The sequence below is a fragment of the Eschscholzia californica genome, unplaced genomic scaffold (genome assembly GCF_041429995.1).
Source record: "Eschscholzia californica isolate CP2 unplaced genomic scaffold, dmEscCali1.0.p SCAF_2, whole genome shotgun sequence".
NCBI classification, from domain to species: domain Eukaryota; kingdom Viridiplantae; phylum Streptophyta; class Magnoliopsida; order Ranunculales; family Papaveraceae; genus Eschscholzia; species Eschscholzia californica.
Window position 1 is genome coordinate 62,850,011 of NW_028238309.1, and position 20,640 is coordinate 62,870,650.

General features: G+C 35.5%; 4 protein-coding genes across 10 annotated transcripts; 1 reads left to right on the forward strand and 3 right to left on the reverse strand.

Annotated features, from left to right (window-relative positions):
- Window positions 1-29: 29 nt before the first annotated feature.
- LOC147560099 (uncharacterized) lies at window positions 30-8,650 on the reverse strand. 4 transcript variants are annotated; one of them, XM_086662165.1, is made up of 10 exons: window positions 8,594-8,650; window positions 8,096-8,167; window positions 7,741-7,861; window positions 6,367-6,550; window positions 4,947-5,865; window positions 4,699-4,794; window positions 4,428-4,564; window positions 2,662-3,831; window positions 1,065-2,561; window positions 30-958 (listed from the first exon to the last, which is right to left on the reverse strand). In XM_086662165.1, exons 2-8 carry the CDS (start codon window positions 8,150-8,152, stop codon window positions 3,660-3,662), a joined length of 1,686 nt encoding a protein of 561 aa, XP_086518291.1. In that variant the 5' UTR covers window positions 8,153-8,167; window positions 8,594-8,650; the 3' UTR covers window positions 30-958; window positions 1,065-2,561; window positions 2,662-3,659. The 4 variants fall into 4 exon arrangements, with proteins under 4 accessions (XP_086518291.1, XP_086518294.1, XP_086518293.1 ...); XM_086662168.1 differs by lacking the exons at window positions 7,741-7,861; window positions 8,096-8,167; window positions 8,594-8,650 and having other exon boundaries at window positions 2,662-2,760; window positions 3,627-3,831; window positions 6,367-6,702; XM_086662167.1 differs by lacking the exons at window positions 7,741-7,861; window positions 8,096-8,167; window positions 8,594-8,650 and having other exon boundaries at window positions 30-2,561; window positions 2,662-2,760; window positions 3,627-3,831; window positions 6,367-6,702.
- On the forward strand, window positions 435-3,238 carry LOC147560100 (pollen receptor-like kinase 3). Its single transcript, XM_086662164.1, has 2 exons — window positions 435-1,943; window positions 2,040-3,238. Exons 1-2 carry the CDS (start codon window positions 593-595, stop codon window positions 2,681-2,683), a joined length of 1,995 nt encoding a protein of 664 aa, XP_086518290.1. The 5' UTR covers window positions 435-592; the 3' UTR covers window positions 2,684-3,238.
- On the reverse strand, window positions 7,595-12,144 carry LOC147560101 (Nucleoside diphosphate kinase family protein). 4 transcript variants are annotated; one of them, XM_086662171.1, is made up of 6 exons: window positions 12,051-12,144; window positions 11,066-11,290; window positions 9,557-9,664; window positions 8,594-8,706; window positions 8,105-8,167; window positions 7,595-7,861 (listed from the first exon to the last, which is right to left on the reverse strand). In XM_086662171.1, exons 1-5 carry the CDS (start codon window positions 12,131-12,133, stop codon window positions 8,139-8,141), a joined length of 558 nt encoding a protein of 185 aa, XP_086518297.1. In that variant the 5' UTR covers window positions 12,134-12,144; the 3' UTR covers window positions 7,595-7,861; window positions 8,105-8,138. The 4 variants fall into 4 exon arrangements, with proteins under 4 accessions (XP_086518297.1, XP_086518298.1, XP_086518299.1 ...); XM_086662172.1 differs by having other exon boundaries at window positions 8,096-8,167; XM_086662173.1 differs by having other exon boundaries at window positions 12,007-12,137.
- A 5,050-nt stretch (window positions 12,145-17,194) lies between these two features.
- Window positions 17,195-19,147, reverse strand: LOC147560102 (receptor-like protein EIX2). The gene has a single exon (XM_086659244.1). It carries the CDS (start codon window positions 19,145-19,147, stop codon window positions 17,195-17,197), a length of 1,953 nt encoding a protein of 650 aa, XP_086515370.1.
- Between the last annotated feature and the right edge of the window lie 1,493 nt (window positions 19,148-20,640).

A 20,640-nucleotide genomic window follows, 5' to 3' on the forward strand; every position in this document is an offset into this window, starting at 1 on the left:
GCAGAACTATCGTAGAGACATACATAAAATTACGAACCAACTCCTAACCTTTCACGAAATTAAACTCGTACCAACTCATGACTTGAACATCATTACATGAAAAAAAATTGAATGGTTGGATCACCCGCCCCATCAAGAGAGAGAAAGTGGCATGAAATCCAATGGTCGTCGGACTCGTTTAGCATATAAGTTACATGGATATAAACCCTAGAGGTAAACTACATTATGCAAGACTTAAACCTAAGACGTCTTGGTACTATTTTAGTATAATATCTTTTGCAACCTCTGGTTTGCATCTGAAATATAGAGAGACTATCTTCCTTTTATTGAGGGGGTTTGAGGGATGGACTTCATTCTTACATGTCATCAACCATAAAAACTGTTTTTCTGTTGACTTGGTCAAAGTGATCCAAGTTCTTTCTTTCTCTGTCTCTCTAACCCCTCTTCCTCCTTCTTTCCATCACCAAACCCACACCATGAAAGAGAAACCCCCAAAAATAACAATGATGGGAAAATTTTGATTTCCTCCATTGTTTTCTCTATCTCTAGAACGGCGGACATTTTCTTCCCTGAAAGTGTTTGTGGTGGTGCAATGACCGTTGTTCATAGTTTTCTTCTTGTTATCTTCTTCCTTATTCTCTTCCCTCCATTTTTACTATCAATCACAGAATCAGAGGCTCTGATACAACTCAAGAAATCCATTAAAGATTCAAATCAAGCTCTTAATTCTTGGAAAGAAGGTACATTACCTTGTAAAGAGAAATCTACATGGGAAGGAGTTGTTTGTTTCGAAGGTATTGTTACGGGTCTTCATCTTGGACAAATGGGTCTGTCTGGAAAGATAGATATTGATGCCCTTCATGAAATTACAGGCCTTCGAACTATCAGTATAGTTAACAATGACTTCTCTGGACCCATTCCTGATCTTAATCGTCTTGGTGCGTTAAAGGGTATTTTTCTGTCGGGGAACAATTTTTCAGGTGAGATCTCGTCGGATTTCTTCTCTACAATGGACTCTTTGAAGAAGATATGGTTATCTAGTAATGCATTTACGGGAAACATACCGATATCGTTGACATCTGTGCCTCGTCTCATCGAGCTTCATCTTGAGAACAATCAATTTTCAGGAAGCGTTCCTTCATTTCAGCAATCGACATTGAGTTCTCTTGACTTGTCTAATAACAAACTAGAGGGAAAAATTCCAGCTAGTCTGTCAAAATTCGATAATAATTCTTTTGCGGGCAATGCTGGACTTTGTGGAAAACAGATTGGTAAGGATTGTACCGAGTCTGAAGCGGGGATGGTAGGCAAACCTGGAGCAGCAACCGCAACAGCAACAGTGGCAAACAAACAATCAAATCCAGAGTCTACAAAATTGGCAGCGGCAACGGGTATTTTGATCTCAATGCTTCTTTTGCTTGTAATTGCAGCAATTTTGGTAATGAAGAGAAGGAAAGAGGAATTTGATGTACTTGGAAGGGAGAATCTCGACGAGCCAATGGATTTGCAAGTAACAAATACAGGATCAACCAGAAGAACATTAGATTCGAGTACTCGAAAAGGAATGGACTCAAGTGTTCGAAAGAGTTCGAGTCATGGAAGTAATAAGAGTGCAGGAGCCATGGGGGATTTGGTGATGGTGAATGACGAGAAAGGAATTTTCGGCTTACCTGATTTGATGAAAGCTGCAGCAGAGGTTTTGGGTAATGGCAGTTTAGGATCAGCATATAAGGCGGTTATGTCAAACGGAGTTGCAGTTGTGGTGAAAAGAATGAGAGAGATGAATAAACTAAGTAAAGATGGGTTTGACATGGAGATTAAGCAACTTGGGAAGATACGCCATCAAAATATTTTAACACCACTTGCTTATCATTACCGGAAAGAGGAGAAGCTCTTGATCTGTGAATACGTTCCCAAGGGAAGCTTGTTATATCTCTTACACGGTATGAACCATTTTACGATAAACCATCTCTGCTGCTTCTAGTTGTAATAGAATATGTGTGGATGATTGAAAAACCTTGGTTTCTTCTATTTTATAGGTGATCGAGGACCTAGTCACGCTGAGCTGGATTGGCCTGCACGTCTAAAAATAGTTCAAGGAATTGCTAGGGGAATGGGTTTTTTACATACCGAACTTGCTTCTCATAGTGTTCCTCATGGAAATCTCAAGTCTAGTAACGTACTTCTGGGGCCAGATTATGAACCATTACTAGCTGATTATGGGTATAGTTCAGTAGTGAACACTACCCAAGCAGCTCAAGCCATGTTAGCCTATAAAGCACCCGAGTCTCTAGAATATCGACAGATATCTCCTAAATGTGATGTATATTGTCTTGGAATTGTAATACTCGAAATCCTGACAGGGAAGTTCCCTTCTCAATACCTGAACAATGGAAAAGGTGGAACTGATGTTGTTCAATGGGTTTTACCGGCAATTGCTGAGAAGAGAGAAGATGAACTATTTGATCCAGAAATCTCAGGATCTAAAAGATCGATCGGTGAGATGGAGAGGCTTTTACATATAGGCGCTGCTTGTGTTGAAGAGAATCCGGAACAACGACCTGATATGAAAGAAGCCATTAGAAGGATACAGGAAATACAAGTAGAAAGAAATCAAGATGATCCAGGAATTCGAATAAGAGATGGATATGATAATCAAACCTCCCATGATTTGGATGTGTAGCGAGATCTTCGATGCCACTGGGACATCCCCTTTGCCTTTCACCAATCTCAAGACTTCGTACTACATGGCTGAGTATTCTTGTGAATAACAGAAAACAAAGAAACTAATATCCATATATTCTTGAGTTGAGAAGCTATGATCCAAGCACAAGGAACATGTGGAAGTAAGTCGCTTTAGTCCAATCAAAAGCAATTTTTTGTGGGTCTTTTTTCTTTATACAAAAGGAACACTAGGTGTCTTTTATAGGTTATGTTGATGCAGAAAGAAATTTGACGTCGCCGGTCTGCTGATTTTTGGCATAGTTTTCACGGTTACTGTAAAACTTGAAAACTAATCTATTAGGTTAATTGTTATGTAATTTTTTCCACGTCCGGAAAGTTTCTCTAATCTTCCAGGTGCAGTTAATTTGTAGTTTCTGCCGTCCCTTTGATAAGAAACTGATATATTTTTTTCTATTTTTCCCTCGTGATATAGGAATCTAGGAACCTATTTGTTCATAGTATTTTAATGTCTTTAATACAATAAACTAATTGAATGAAGATGGTTGCTGAAAAATCCAAAAATGGTTGTTACAAGGAGAAATTGACAGCGCATGAAGCTTAGCAAAGGCTACCCGATCAAATATCTTTCGAGGATAAAATTCTTCGAAAATACTAGAAGAAGAGATAAGATCTTCAAATATTTTTATTTGATTGATAAAAAGTTACAATAGAGGGACTTTTGCTTAAAGGAAAACTACAACTCTAGAATGATTACTACTGATCAAAATGTAACCTTTATGAATTAACTGAGCAAAATCAAGTAAAAAATAACTATTTAATCATTTTCTGCAAGAGCAATTTTTGCAGCATTGTGAGTTCGCTATACTCATGTGATTGGAATAAAAAAGAGTTGAATCATTGCCGATAATATAAAATTGTAGGACCTAGAATATTAAGCGCACCTTCAAATCGCTGTTTCATGTTGGGTCTTCACCCTATTCTCTCTTGTCTTCTTCCAGATCTTCGTATGAGGAAGCATTATTAATCTTCTCCTGTTCTCCTTTCAGTGTGTCTGAGAAATCTTTTGAAGGCATTTCCGAAGGCTTTATAAAAGTCAGAGTATCGTCCTCATCAAACTCTTCACTACCCTCATCAGAGTATGCGTACCTGTCAAATACATATTTATACTTTCTTAAAATAATGCAGCTGAAGTATTATAACTAAAACTCCGTACTGTGAATATATATAATTAGATAAAGACTTGGCTTTTATGGGTTTACTAACAAAACTGCACCAACATTAAAAATATTCATGCCTTTTAGTGAGACATATATCATAATTAGATGAAGACTTCTCACGAATCAGACATGATTTACACAATAACCTGTAAAAGATGAAATAGTCGCTATACAATAGCCGACTGGTCGGAGTGCAGAAAAATTGCCAAACTCGTGAGTATTCTAATTCACTGTCTTTGTGTATTGTTATCCCTTCAATATTAGATATACTATGCCCGTGGAGCAGCTCATTTAGTAAAGACAAGGTCGAAAAGTGCAGCATCTTGCCACCTCATGCAGAAGGTGTGAGCCATACGATACGTGGAATCATTAGCATTTTCGTATTGTATTTCGTTCTTTTTTATATTTACTTGGGATCAAGGGACGCGGCATGAACAACTGTAGTAGAACTAGGGATTTTTACCACAAGTTGAAAATACTTGGTAATAAATGAAACATTATTTACTTGGGATCAAGGGATTTTACCGCATAGAGTTCTGAGAGGGAGCCCAAAGGGCACAAATAACACATAGAACAGAGAAGGACAGGACTTGCCAAAATGCGGGGATTATCCATGCACTCTGCCACCGTTCATTGTACACATCACTCGACTTGAAGTGAAGCTGCAAAACAGAAATAAAAATGTAAAATAGAGGTTCTGGGATTATTGTTTGGAAATAAATTGCTTCCCTAGTTGACAAAAGAAACTTGCTCTAATAAGTTACATAACCAGCTACAAGCAGTTAATCATTATTACCTCATAACCTATCCACCCTACGGATACAACAACAGCCACAGCCAATGAGTTTGTGAATTTTCTGTAAATGTCTAACTTTGCCATCATTCGTCTCGCCTACAATATGAAAATGGAGACTATAAGATTTTAGCGCCATATTTGCAACTCTGGAGAATCTATCCTGCCAGAAGAGCGCATCTTTTTGCCGAAGCAGACATGAAGATGATTCCAGGTTCAGTTTATATTCGTATATGGTTTTGCATTAGTACCTGAAGCTTATTGAGTGTAGTGGAGAGGGAGGTAAATATCCAAACAATGAAGAAAGCATCCAAGATTGCAACTGGAAGAACCAAAAAAATCCTAGCCCTCCCAGAGAGATCATTAATGACACCAACATTTTCAACGAGTTCAAGTACTTCTGTTGCCAAGAGAAAAGTCCCTCCTAGCATAATCACCTTCGACGTAAGACCACCAAGAGTAGGCCTAACAACACCATACCCCATCGAGACTATCAGGATGATAGTACGTGCTATTGTTCGTTTCACAGTACCAAAGGTGACTGCCCACACAGTAATTCCAGTTGGTCTGATTCCAGTTTTATTAAATTTGGCATATTCAATGTACCATAATGCTGTTTCAACAATACCTAATGCAATCACCACACTGATGCAGTGTTGCAGTTGAAGAACTTCCGAGTAGAATTTTGTATACTGGGAGAACCAGAAGACCGCGAGTACTACAAAAGCAACTGACATGAGAGCAAAGAAGTTCATAAGTGGAGCCATCCTTCCTGGAAGATACCCAGTAGGATTTTTCCATATGGTCTTCCCTTCCACTGCCAAGTCCTTCAGATTTTGATCACAATGAATGAAATACAGGTTGTACATCCCCGTTTCAGTAATTTGTATAGTAGTTGGTGGTAATGTGGCGACAAGATCATTGCCGTTAAAGGAGATAACAAACCTATAAGGCCAGTTTGGATTCTTGGTAGATGGACGGAGGATGACATCTCCTTGTTTACATACGCCTAATTTCGCTAAGTCAGATGTACAACAAACAGCTCTTTGGCCACCATAAGCTGAACCACCAATCAGATCTCGATCTTCTACCTCAAAAACTATGGCATGAATCGAACCTGGATTGGAGTGAGCGACTTCCCTTGGTCTTCTAAAAGTAATATTCTCAAAACTAATTTCATACAAAAACATTTACGAGTCAGTTCATGGTAGTACGGAACTGTCCCACACAATGTTATCTGGTGCACAGATCGCTTTTTGGTACGTCGTACGTGGTACGGTTCCATGTGATGTGGGTATTGGGTACGCCACGAGTACTCCTATTTTCTGTTGCAGTGTGTTTTGGACTATTTTTCAAACAAAAATATACTTTCTATGATGCATACATATACTAATAGATATACCAACTTCCAAACATTTTAAACATAAAATCTACACTAATAAGAAAATCTTGTAGTTAGCTAATTTAGTCGAGCTTTTAGATTTTTACAAGAAAACTGTGCTAATTAATACTGAGAATTGTGGTTTGCCAAATTCGGAGTACTAAATGCAAACCTAGCACAAAAGGATTTGAGATATAGTACTTATATAATAACATTTATCATGAAAAAGGAAAATGATGAGAACCTAATAATTGAGAAGGATCAGGATCAGAGAATAGAAGTAGTAATACCTTATATAAGAAGAAGAACCAGAATCAGAAGAATCAGATAATGAAAGAGTTGTTAGGTTATTACTGAGAATAGAAGAAGAAGAAGAGTAAAGACCTTCGCTACCGCCATGAAGAACGAATGCATTTCCTTTAATGATGAATTTATTATCATTGTCTCCTCCGGTACTATAATCATGAACAGAACCTTCAATACATAACAAGCAACACAGTGTGACGATAGCAAAAGGTAAATAGATATGGATCGACATTGCTATTGTGTAGAGAGAGAGAGTTTTAGAGCTTTAGAGAGAGAGTTTTAGAGCTTTAGAGAGAGAAAGAGAGATTTAGAGAGAGAGAAAGAGAGATTTGGTGGAATGAATGAATTAATGTGGTAGATGTAGTAGTGTAATTAATTAACTAGGTTTCATTTGACTTTTAATTAACTCCCTAATTTAATGTACTAATAAGATCTTTCTAAAAGGTATTTATTGGGTGCATGGAAATGAGACAAGGAAATTGGATCCAGGTAGTAAGTAGTTGGTTCCTCGGGATTTGAAATTACCCCCCTCTGCATTCACAATCACTCTCATCCTTTATTAAACGGTTCAGATTAAGCATTTCTAGTGTCGGCAGATTCGTTTCTCAGACAACAACAATTAGTATTAAGAAGAGGTCCAGAGCAATAAGCTGTTATTAAGAAGAAGTCCAAAGTAAGGCGTTAATCTGCAAATGACCCTTCATCTATATAACCACATACCCACTTACGGAGATAATAGAGGGACGATGAAGAGGAAAGAGAGGAACTTTCCCCTTTGCCTGGGTTGTCAACCAAGATAGAGATTTAGTGATGATGGTACGCTAGTCGGGAAATGGTGAAAAAGATGAAAATGAAGAAAGATCGGTATTTGGAAATTTATCATGGGTCTTCGATAAAAAGAAAAAACTTGGAGTCCCCTATTGACCTTTAACGTTTGGGTAACTCCAACAAAGAAGAATGGTTGGTGATGGATAGAAATTGTTACGTATAACTCAGAACCAATTAGACCATGTCGACCTAGAAAAAACCCAACACTACTCAACTGATGGTACATGTACGACCTGGCTATTGTTGAGCCAATACAACACAGACACATCATCTAACGCTTTCTGTCGTCAGTGGTGTCTTCCAAACAAACAAAAAGAAGTCAAAACTCTTTACTTATGAAGAAAAATTGTTGACACACAACTGAGAAAAGAGGGCGAGAGAGACTTGGTAGTGATGGTGCTGGATAGTGTTAATGGCCAAGATGAAAATTAAGGAAAATGTTTAGTTACAAAATGTTGTATAGCTTATGTAACACCTGCCCAAAAGAACGGTTAGTGTTGGTACAAGATGTTATTTAACTTATAACCAACCAGTAGGGCAGCAGCAAAGGTTCCACAATCCCCCTCTTCTAGACTTAGCTATCATCGATGAATTCCGTTCTTTCTCATCGACCTTTTCAACTCCGTAGCGTTTCTTCCTGCTTTCTGCGCTCTGCAAAATCACAGTGTTAACTTCAACCCGAATACACAAAAGTAACATACATTTGCAACCTAAAAAATAGCACATCCGATCGAACAATTCACTTTTATAAAATCAATATCTACATTAATGCTAATAAGCATAATTGAATTTGCGGAGTTCTCTAAGAACCATTCAGGCAACAAGATGCATATATATCCCAAGCTCCGATTCTGGAAAATCTAGTCAAAAATAAGGAAAAGATACCTGATGTACCTTGCAATCACTTCGCTGACATTTATCGAGGACCTTAAAGCTCATCATGTTTTAGAATATCTCCTGCAGTGAAACCCAAGTAATTTTGAAATCTTATTTTTCCACAAACAAATTTCTGGAGGAAATATGAAGGAAACATGTTAGACGAAAAAACGCAAAATCTGATTAAGTTGGCTAGAAGAATAGAACATCAATACATTTTTATTGATCTTCATGTGAAGAACTTCTTAGACGTAAAATAACTCTAAAACAACTTATTGCCTCCTAACACGCCCTCTTAAAAAGCTATTACGATTATAAACATATTCATGATAATTAAATAACGTAAATGCACCACCCATGTTTTATAGAACAAGCAAATTGTAGAGACCAAGGGGTTGGTCAAGTACTTACTTTCAGAAAGAAAGTGAATGATGAGAATAAACATCTAAAGTCATATCTATACATACCAAGAACAAAATATTGGACTGAAGCAGAATATTAGCTAACCTGTTGAACCAATTTCCCCAAAGAAAAAGGAAATTTCCCTAATAGCAGATTGAGAAGAATCTGAACCATGAACACAATTTCTCTGTAAATCCAACCCATACATAGCTCGAATGCTGCAAATGGATGAAGAAAGTTAGGTCTGATTTCTATGATCACCGTGGAGAGACCGAGGAAGGTTACGAAGGTATAGCAAGAAATGGTCCAAAACATGATAAGTTGCAATAACAAGATAACATTAACACTTAAGTATTGTCAACTGTACAAACAAACAAAATCACCATCTAATCTACACAAAAATAAATAAAAAATAACTTGCTCAACCTTCAGGTCTTAATTTCAGTTTTTTTGATAGAAAGCTTTCAATAGATTTTATACTTAATAGACAAAGGGAACTAAATGGATACCCAAACTTAAGGTGTCAAAGCAACCCTCTTTCGTTGAAGCTAAACGGGTACCCAAACTTAAGCTTTCAATCGGATACCCAAACGGCGTCCAAGCATTTTGTGCATTCATTCTCATGCATCAATCAACTTTCATATAAAAAGTAATAGAGTCGATACACACCAAGTTAAGAAACCAATTTTTTGAAACCAAATGCACGAGGCCGAAGATCATTATGATACAACTGCAAAGCCTTGATGTGTACATCATTATTGTCATTGCTTTCTTCCATATAACAAAGATAAAGTGCCAGAATGTAACAAATACATATTACGGGCCTCAAGAAACATGATATCCATTGTATAAACTACAGTAACAGTAATGAGCAATGACACCTTTTTTTTTCTTCTAACAATCCACATAGTTAAGAAGATCCACCATAGAATTAGATGAGTACAATGTTATATCCTTTCTTCTATCGCGGACTATGCTATGGATTAAAAAATACAATTGCAGTAATCTCAACTCATAGGAGACAATAACCAATAGAATAAATCTAAGTTAGGAAGATAAGAATTGAACCTATTAGGGTGGGTAGTCTTTGCTTTCTTGGCATCTGTCGGGCCCATTAGAGCTCGCCAATCAGCAACGGCATTCTCCTTTTCCAAAACCATAACGCACACTGTACCACTAATGTCATGAACTTGTTTAAAAAGAGATAGAGCTGAAATAGTATGCAATTTACTGAGTAAATCTATAGGAATTACAGTGACACAAATAAAGAACAGGTTTGTATGCAAATGTGTATGTGCAGATTTTGTCACCATCTCCGTTTTACATGTATATCTGTACATGAAGCTAAACTGATTGGTAAAGTGAAGGATCTCATTTGATATTAACAATAAAGGATTATATACTCATCATTTGACAATATGAATTGATAACATTTGAAATTTAATTGAAAACCACTCTATCGAGAGTTCGAGACAACTGAACCAAAATCAAATCATAGAACAAATCCTCAAGTAGAATACTGAAGGATTTCTGAACTAAATGAATGTTATATAACTAATCTTGAAGGCACACAAGAAGATATCTAAGAGGTGAGAGTGAAAGAAGATCATGATTCTATACATCACTTGATGTGACTTTTGCTTGCATCATCGTGAGGCTGATCTGGATTAGTGATATTCTGATCCGGAGTGGATAGTTTTAGAAAGCATGAGTTGTTCTTGAATCGTTGCATCCTTCGCAAAAGAGATGAGGAAACGGTGGATCATCTATTCCTTCATCCTCCTGTGGTGTGGGAGCTTGGTACTTTTTCATGCACTTGTATGGAGGTAACTGGGTCATTCCAATTCCTAAATAGTCTTATGCACTTACAATGGTGGCACTCAATAGTATTGGAAATAAAATTGGAAGCTAGTGCCTCATGCTTCGGTTTGGTCTATTTGGAAGGGGAGAAACAAAGCTATCTTCAAAGGTTGTAATGTCGACTTTGAGAATATCAAGCTGGGTGTTTCCTCTCTTCTTTATGCTTGACGCAACAAAAAGAATGGGTCTCTTAGGTATCTATTAGAGATTTTATCGTTAATTGGGAAGCTCTGATTGCAACACTTCAACTTTTTCTTTGGCGTGCCTTTTCTTTCTTTTGTGCCACCCATTTGAAGACTTTTGTGTAGTTTCCTTCTCTTAATATAATTCTTCATCTATTCATCCAAAAAAAAAATCGTAACGAAGGTTAACTAGAAAAAAGAAAGTATTACATGTCTTCATACCGAAAATCCTGGCAAACTTGAATACCTAACTATTCGAAGCTAATTTGGACAATCATCCGCAAATGTGAAAATAGACTTATTGAACGTTCCCATTGGCGTGCATCAAAGAGGAATTGAACCTACGAATTTGCCAATTATGAGTTAGGCGCTTTAACCATTCAGCCATGGATGCTTAACAGGGATCATCGTACATCGTGAACAACAAAATTCCATGGAATCATCAAAGATTTGATATTTTCGAACTCTGTCTATAACTCACTAGAGGCTCGAGAAACAAAGAGAAGATGTGGTAAATAAACAGACAACGAGGTACCTTGTCATGTATTCGAGAAGGCTGGGAAAAAAGCTTCTCTTAGAATGCTCGGCATAAAAGAGTCTTACTTTCTCCTCATCAAGTTGAATTGTCATTTCCCGGAGGATGCTGAAACCAGATTCAAGAATAGTTTTTTGAATCCTATTCTTGTAATTACCAAGCAAACCATCTGGTTTTATCATTGCCAAAGTCTTCTCCTTTTCTCCATTTGCATAGCTTGGGGACCTACATTCATCCTATGTAGCATTTAGAACCAAACCACATCGACTAACAAAAAAAGGATTCATTCCAACATATATTTGAGATACTAAATTTCACAAATACCAGAGAAGGAATTAGTTGGGGGTAGTTCCGCAAAAAAGATCATAAGAACTTGGAAAATTTTAAGCAACAAATTCTTACAAACTAAAATAACAAGTCTGAACACAAAAACGCAATTGTCTAATACTCAAGGCTATAATCACATTTTTAACAAACTAAATTCGTACTTTTTTTTTTTTGGATATTGACAGCAGTAGTCATTACAAAGGCATTGATACACCAGTACGATGTGATAAGCACAATAACTGCCGAATTTTTACCCTAAAGTATATGAACTATTGGGGCATAGAAATCGATAAAATGAGTTTGATTTCATGATATAATGAGATTTTTTGTTATCATCAAAGAGATTGAATCGAAAGTCGTAGAGTCTATTGAAACCAAATTTTCATTAATAACTGAACTAATTGAAGCATCTAAAAATCAAACAAAACCTAAACTATAATGTTTAAACTTAGAAATCATCAATGCTACCAAGTTAAATTCTGAATCTAGAGCATAAATCAGAAGAAGAAACTAAAAAAAAAAAAAGAATGATTCAATTTGAAAGATGGTGAACTTGAACAGTTATAGAACAATAAAATTAAGTTTGTGTAGAAAAATGGGAAGGAACAGTTTACCTTCCAGGTAGAAATATCGAGAAAACGAGGAAGAGGAAGAAAACCAGATATCTCGCCATCTATGAGGATTCGACCAAGAAGAAGAATAGCCGGAAATTTTAGGAAAGTTTGTGTCATACTCCCACATCCCAACCTTTTAACTACGGAGACTTCTTTTAGTGGGGCTCTTCGGTCTTTGCTAAGATCAAAACCCCTATAGGTAGACTTGGGATTCTCAGAGTCGGTATAATGTCCATAAATGTTAATGTTTTGGGTGTTACAAAGTCCAAATGATACCGAAACAATCCAAACCATAAGTAGAGTGTATACCCTTTAACAAAAAAAAAAGTAGAGTGTATATATACTGAAATAATCGAAACCATAACTAGTCTCCTTACACAGACGCACAAATGTCTCAGCAGCCACGAGTTCCACGATGTTGTCATCGCCGAGCTCTTGAGTTGTTGATGTTCCACTTGTCGTATGCTTCTGGAACGACATTGTTAGCTTCCTTTTCATGTCCAAGTTGTTTGGTCCTTTGGAAATGAAAAAAAATACCAAATACCATGTAGTTAATACCATGAATAAGATATAGCTAGGTTTCTAGAGTAATCGTTCGGGGACCTCTTATTCGTTAAACATTACAAAGGAGATAACATCCTTTTCCTTTAGTGGATGTTACCTGTTAGGAGGCTCTGTTTTTGTAGCTTTGGGAGTCACTCAGATCATTTGATATTATTATAAGTTCATGCATATGTTTGGGTATGCTTCGAATGGTTAATGAATTACCTTGCGAGAGAACGTTAGATCTGCCCGGAAGTAGGACGCGCCTCAAGATGAGATAATTATATCGTTGTGGGTACATGACTCTGTTACACGACGATGCTCTTATAGTCGTCAGGGTAAATCATGACATATTCTAAGTGTATCATTGTTTGGGTGAGATTCATTATGTGATGCGTATTGAGATCACAAGCTAGCCCGATGGACGATGATGACAAAGGGAGAATAACGAAATCTCTTACCGAGTATTACGTGAATCCAGGTGTATATTGTAGTAGTCAAACATTTGATAAGACGTCACCTGCTTACACACTAACAAAGGCCGACTGGTTCTTCCTAGTTGAATAGTAGGTGACCCCGACTGAGGGCGTATTCAGTCTTGATCTTGGTAAACTTAAGAATTTTGCTATATTGTTTTGCTTCGTGTGCATAATGATATCCCTGTGTATATAAAGAAGGCCAGCGCTTTGGGGAAAGCTAAACAGTTTCCGGGGTGTGAAATTTTAAAGGGAATATGCAAAATTTTGAAAAGTTTCCGGAGAAATATATTTTAGGCGGAATATGGTTCAGATTAAAAAAACCCTGCACCTCACCTCCCTCCACCTCACCTCACTCTCTCTCCACCTCACCTTACTCTCTCTCCACCCCACCTCACTCTCTTCTCCGACCATGAAAAAAAAGGGTTATTTTGCGAAAGGGTCATACATAAGTACCGGATTTTGCGAAAGGGGCATGACCTTTTATTTTTTTGCAAAAGGGTCGTGGACTAGTGTTGACCAGTTAAATTCTAACAATGTTAATCTAATTCCATTACTTAAAAAATATATTGTTACATTTAAGAAATTTATTCGATTTTGACACTAAATTCGCAAAGGTGAAAAATAAGACATCCATCTTCAAAAACATTATTTTTCTAGATTTTCTAGCATTACACATTTAAATAATGAATTTCATAATCTAATACATGATGAATAAATGATATAATCAAAATATATTTATGTGAAATATAAAAAGAATTCTTATAATCCAAAAAACGGGTCCTAATAGTAGATATAATCCTCTCTAATCCTATAAAGGGTTTTAAAACCAAAAAAATAATATAAATGGATATCTAGTCCATTTGGTCTCATCTAGAGAGAAAACACAAATCTCTAGAATAAATATTATTTCATAATCCCTAATCTAACCTTTCCATATTTTATAACTGATTTATCTTCGAAATCTATGCATATCTTTGTCTATATTTATCTCCCATATTTCTCTCCAATCATGTTTCTATTCAAAGTAAGGATATCTTCATTATTATCTCTCATATTTCTCTCCAATCATGTTTCTATTCAAAGTAAGGATATCTTCATTATTTTCAGTAACGGAAACTCTTTATTTGATCTCTCTAAAACCGATTTAGTTGACAAACCTCCATTAAACTCAGAAAATCTTCTTCTTCTACATTATATTGCTGTCCAAATTCATCATTTACCAGGTTTAGTACTTTCGAAATCTTTATAAACACCATTGTTAATATCTAGTACTTCTTCTTATAACTAAAACCCTAATTATTTCGCTCAATTATAAAACGTATCAGATTTATGATACATATCTATAAGATCTGTTTACTAATTCATTAACTTCGAATGTATGATGTTTATTTTCTCTCTCTAAAATTTTCATAACTGTTTAAGATCTTTATGTTTATTCCTTATTCAATGATTCATAACTAAAACCCTAAAATTTTCATAACTGTTTAAGATCTTTATGTTTATTCTTTATTCAATGATTCCTTCAAAGTTAGTATGTTATGTTTGCATCCAGTGATAATATCATATTTCTTTAGATCTATGTTTAATCTTTTGTTGTTTCTGATATTTCATGAGATCAGATTATCAATCATCAATCGAATGTTTGATGTTTATTTTCTTTCTCTCTCTTAAAATTTCATTTATGTTTTTGATCTTAATGTTTAATCCTTCAACTCGAGTTTGACATTATTGCAATCAATCATCATAGCAGATATCTTTAGATTTGTAGTTTAAGCTTAATGATATTCTCATTTTTTTTCTTTAGATCTGGTTTTCAATCCGTACGGATTTATGAAACATTTGTTCTTTCGTACGGTTACTCATAACAGAATTTACAGTACATGTACTTTATCGTAAATTACCACAATTTATAGTAACTTATGGGTAATTTATAGAACATTACCCGTGCTTTAACACCAAAACAGTACTCATTTCATTAGTAGAAATACTTCGCTTTACTATCAAATCTCGTGTACTTTGCAATAAAGTATATATAATTTACGTATATCTTCATGTTCTTACCATTATGTATATAATTTACGTATAAGTGCACATAAATTGTGTATTATTTATTTACCATTACGTGTACTTTTCACCAAAAATAGTAGCCTTGATAAGTTTACCAAACTACTCAAAACCTCCAAATGTTGTCAAAATTTGACAAACATTATATATAATTTACGAAACTGTACATGTAGTTTATAATACAATATATGATTTTTTTTCTGTAATGTATGTGTATTTATGTGTGTAGATTTGATATACCAGATGAAATTTCAAAGAGAATCATCAAATCAAAGTGAGTCAACGAAACTAATGGAGAGTACATGGATGGGCACCATTTTTGAACCAAAGAAGATTTTGTACTTTTTTTTTTGTAACATAATGTAAAGGATGTGTAATGTAAAAAAAATTATGTGTAATCTAAAAGAATTTATGTGTAATTTATTGAACAAGACCCACATACATTTGATAAATTATGTTGTATACTTGACAAATGATGGTTTCCTCGTCATAAATAATACATAATTTACGTATTTGTTTCATAATTTGTATTCTATGTGTATTTATGTATGAGTAAAAACGAAAACATATGTTGCTTTAATGTTCCCAGAAAAATATACTATTTCCAAAACTGAAAGTTAAGTGAGAGACAATGATATATATGTTTTGTATATTAACCCCCTAAATTGATCCTAGAAAATATACTATTTCCAAATCTGAAAGTTAAGTGAGAGAAAATTGATTTAAATCGAAAAAGATTTACATAGTAAGAGAGAGAAAATTGATTTGGTTTCCAAATCTGTAAATAGAGAGAAAATTGATTTGGTTACGATTTTTGTTTTGAATTGATTTGGAAATAGATCTTTGCTTTCCAAAACGGTTAGAAGATAGAGAAAAATCAATTTCGGATTTATACGTTAGTTGCTTTAAATCCCCTAAATCACACCCACATTAGAAACATTCCAAATTCACCCTGGAAAATTAAAAATCCCGCGATTTTTGTAGGAGGGACATGGACGGTAGTCCTCTCATAAAGAATGGGTTATTATGTCCATAATGTAAAAGGACTAAATATCCATGTTTTGGGAAGATTGGATCATAAACCTTTTTTGAATATTATTTTGGTCTATATACCCACGGACCCATATAAAAAAGGATGCAAAATTTCAACTCCGGCATAAACAAGAGAAAAAAAAAAAATCTAAAAGCACATGAATATAAATCTAAACTTTATTTTGTCTACTCAATTTAAAGAGTTAGAAAGTAAAAGGAATTTAACAAGTGTGATGAGGATTCGTAAAAAAAAAAAGAATTAAAAAAAAAGACCAAAAAACTGACAAAAAAAACCCTAAGCTCTTCTCTTGTCGGCACAATCTCTTTGTAAAACTCAAGCGACAACACCTCTTTCAATTTCCGATGAAAATCGAAGGTGGAAGAAAGAAAACAAAGAAGAAGATGAATAATGTTAACTATTCATGTAATGTGATGTTAAATTTAACATTTATTTAACGGTCAATGTTAGTTCACGACCCCTTCGCAAAATAACAAATAGTCATGTCCCTTTCGCAAAACCCGGTACTTATCTACGCCCCTTTCGCAAAATAACCCAAAAAAAAAATTTTCCCTTCGCCGGAGTTTCTAGAGAGAGAGAGAGAGTGAGTGAATTAATTTTTTTTCATGGTCGCCGCCCAGAAAATTTTTCGGTCGGCGACCTAATCTGAGAAGAGAGAGAGAGGTGAGGTGGGGGGTTTTTTATTTTTCCCTCTAACACTTACAAAATAAAATTGTCAAACAAAATTGATCAATTTTTGACCAAGTCTTCACACCCCGGAAACTATTTTGCTTTCCCCAAAGCGCTGACCATAAAGAATAAAGAAGACAAAAATAGTAGAATTGGAAAGTTTAAAGTTTATTTTTTTTACTTGATGCATAAATTTTAATTTTTACTTAATACCACCATACCTTAGATGAGCCGCTTACAAACGACTTATCGTACCAAAACTAATGAGATTACATAAAAACAATAGAAACCATCACAACATTAAGAACCGAAGTCTCATTCAAATTAAGATCATTGATCTGTTATTCGAAACATTCTTACCATGTGGATACATAATTCCAAACTACCACCCACAAAACTTGAAGAGCTTTTGTGTCATAGAAGTAATAAATCCAAAATAAGCATGTCTCCAAGATTGTTTCCATAATAACACCCCACAGAAACCCCAAAAACCTGTTACAAATCCCAGTCCCGCACTAATATAAAACCACTTCATCTCAAGCCAATCATCCTCATCATCACCATTATCATCTTGTTTTCGCCCATCATATCCGGGCGGTTGAGCTTGTTCATCACCATAGCAGCTCTTGAGTGGAACACCACAAAGTTCAGGGTTGCCAACATAACTCAGTTCAGTGAAGGTTTGTAATTGTGTACTAGAAGGAATTTTCCCTGACAAGTTATTATGTGACAAGTTCAAGTAACACAAAAAAAACAAATCTATCATGCTTTGAGGGATCACACCTGAAAGTTTGTTGCTTGAGAAATCAAGAGATTCCAACATGCTCATCTCGCCTATTTTATCAGGGATCTTTCCTGTAAGATGATTGTCGGATAAATTCAAGGATCGTAAGTCATGAAGTTTTGCTAGACCTTGAGGAATCTCCCCAGATAAGCTGTTAACAGAAAGGTCCATGGTTGTAAGAACCGTAAGACGGTAACTATACTCATATTGCCTACCTTTTGTCACAAGTGAAACGGTTTCGTAATAAATCTGTACACTGCTGGTATAAATATAGACCTCCAGATTTTGATTCGTAGCCATGGCACTTAAATTGCTGAAACATCTTGGAATTAGTCCTGATAAGTTGTTATGAGCGATATCCAATACTTGTAGTGAAGTAAGGTCACAAAGTGCTTCTGGAAGATCACCACTGAACATATTTTGACGCAACCTAAGAACTCTAAGGGTTTTAGTTGCTCTCAGCCATGTTGATATGCTTCCACTGAATTTATTCTCACCAAGATCAATCATTTTTAAGCTAGTACAGCTTCGCAATGACTTAGGTAGTTCACCTGATAGAGAATTATTACCCAAACGCAATGATTGTAATCGAACTAAAGAACCAATAGAGCTTGGAATTTTTCCACTTAACTTATTATTTCCCAACTTTAGCAATGACAAATACGATGAGTAAAACAAACATTCTGGAATCTCTCCAAAAAGAGCATTGTTTGAGAGATCAAGATGTTCTAGTCTATCCATTTCGCCAATATTTGGATGACATAACGAGGAAATAGGACCAGATAAGGAGTTGTGAGAAAGATCTAATAGTGAAACACCAGATACACAAGGTAGTGGGCCATTAAAATGGTTGGAACTCAAGTTAATACGCAACAAGGGAGGATTAGAATTTGGTTTCAATAACTTTGGCAGTTCTCCTGTGAGTCGATTTTGGCCTAGATTTAAATATTCCATTTGATAAGACATGCCCCAAAACCAAGTAGGAACTGTGCCTGAAATTCTTGTGTTGGATAAATCAACATATGTTAAATTGTTTTGTGTTTTTAACCATTGGGGAAATCGAGATCCTATGTGACAATTTCTAAATGATAATCGTTCAAGTTGAAAAGGAGGTTTCCAAGTAGAGCTCATATTCAAATCAATTGAATCAATTTCTAACTCTTTTAGTCTTCGGAGATTGGCGAAGTGAACTTCATTTACAAGGCCGTCTAAGTCATTACCAGAGACTACTAATGTTTTTAAATTTGAGAGATGCCATATTGTTTCCGGCAATGATCCATTCAATTTATTATATTCAAGTTGTAAATCCCTTAATAATGACAATCTTCCTAATGACGAGGGAATTGAACCTGAAAATGAGTTAAACTCAAGAGAGAGGTATTCAAGATTCTGTAATTTTCCCAATTGCTCAGGCAAAGGGCCAGAAAGTTTGTTCATTGATAAATCCAACGACTTCAAGTTGCATAGATTTCCCAAGGTATTTGGTATCTCCCCTTCAAGCTCATAATTCCAGCTTAAATCGAGGCTCTTGATTGAAGTCAAATTACCCATGTCTTTCGAAATCGTTCCGTGGAAATTATTATCACTTAGATCAAGTTCTTCAAGTCTAGTAAGATTATATAACCATGAAGGTAATAATGAAGAATTAATTCTGTTACGAGAAAGATTGAGAATCGAAAGAGATGTAAAGTTTATGTGTGGAAGAGTTGATACTATGAATGAATCTAGTTCACATGAAACAAAACATAACTCGACTAAAGATGGGAGCATGTTAATCACATGTAGCCACTTATCACTTACCGTGCTGAGGTCCAGGTTACTCATGTCAAGATGTTGGAGAGAAGAAAGATGAGAGAGCCATTGAAGATCACTAACATCTAGCTGGTAGTTGCCACTAATATCAAGAAAATGAAGATTCGATAAGTTTCCAATTTCCCGAGGAATTTTCCCATCAAAACCAGCTCTGTGAAGATCGAGATAACTCAAATTATAAAGGGAGCCCAAGAAAGAAGGTATCTGGGTACCATCAAAACCATTCAGACTTAAGTTCAAATGATATAAATGTTTTAATTCAAGTAGAGAAGGATTTAAGGTACCACCTAGTGATAAGTCTTGGAGATGAAGTTCAACAACATTTCCCGTTTCTAGATTGCAAAACACTCCTGTCCAATTGCAACATTCTTTACCATGCCAAGTAGTTAATATATTCTTCTTAAATAGAATATGTCGAATGTCATCAAGGATCGAATCATCTTGAGATTTTAAATCTTCTCTGAAGGACATCAGAGCTTGTCTCTCCCTTTCCTTACAAACAAAACCAAAACTGAACTTGTTGTAACTTGGTCCAAATAACAATAATGCAGCAAGAAAGAACATTAGAGAAATTGATCTCGACTCCATTATTACGTACTGAAATCAAAACCAGAAATTAACTCTGTTTTCAAACAGAATTGTCAATATAAACACACACAAAATCTAAAGCTTTTTCGTGTCAATTTTTCAGCTGAATTGTCAATTTTCGAGTCAACAAGACCTTCAATCGGTAATCAGTCTCAAGACTCGACTTTTTGTACAACCACTCAATTCTTCATGGGGCGTAATGTCTTAAGATGTTATGGCCACAAAGAGAGTAACAAATAAGTATGGGTCCATTTAAACTTGCGAAGATTGTGACAATAAAATTAGTCAAAGACTTTTCTCTTCAGACTTTTCTACTTTGTTAAGTTTGATTCTTCATCGGCCATCTCAATAGGTTTGATTTGTCAATAACTCCAAAATCCGGGAAATTCCGAACTTGATTCATAGTGGAGGTGGAATATATGATTTATTGGACTTGGGTTATTATCCATATAAATAATGAACTATACGGTAACTTGTATGGCCCTTAGAGGGTATGACATTGACCGAAGCTATGACATTGTAAGTCATGACAATGACGGATGCTTTTTCTTCCTGTTTGATTGGATTTCTTGTGCCTTTTTTGTGTAGAAATGTCAATGCTAGTACATCACTAGGCCAGGCGTGTTCAAAGGGGCTTAGCTCGT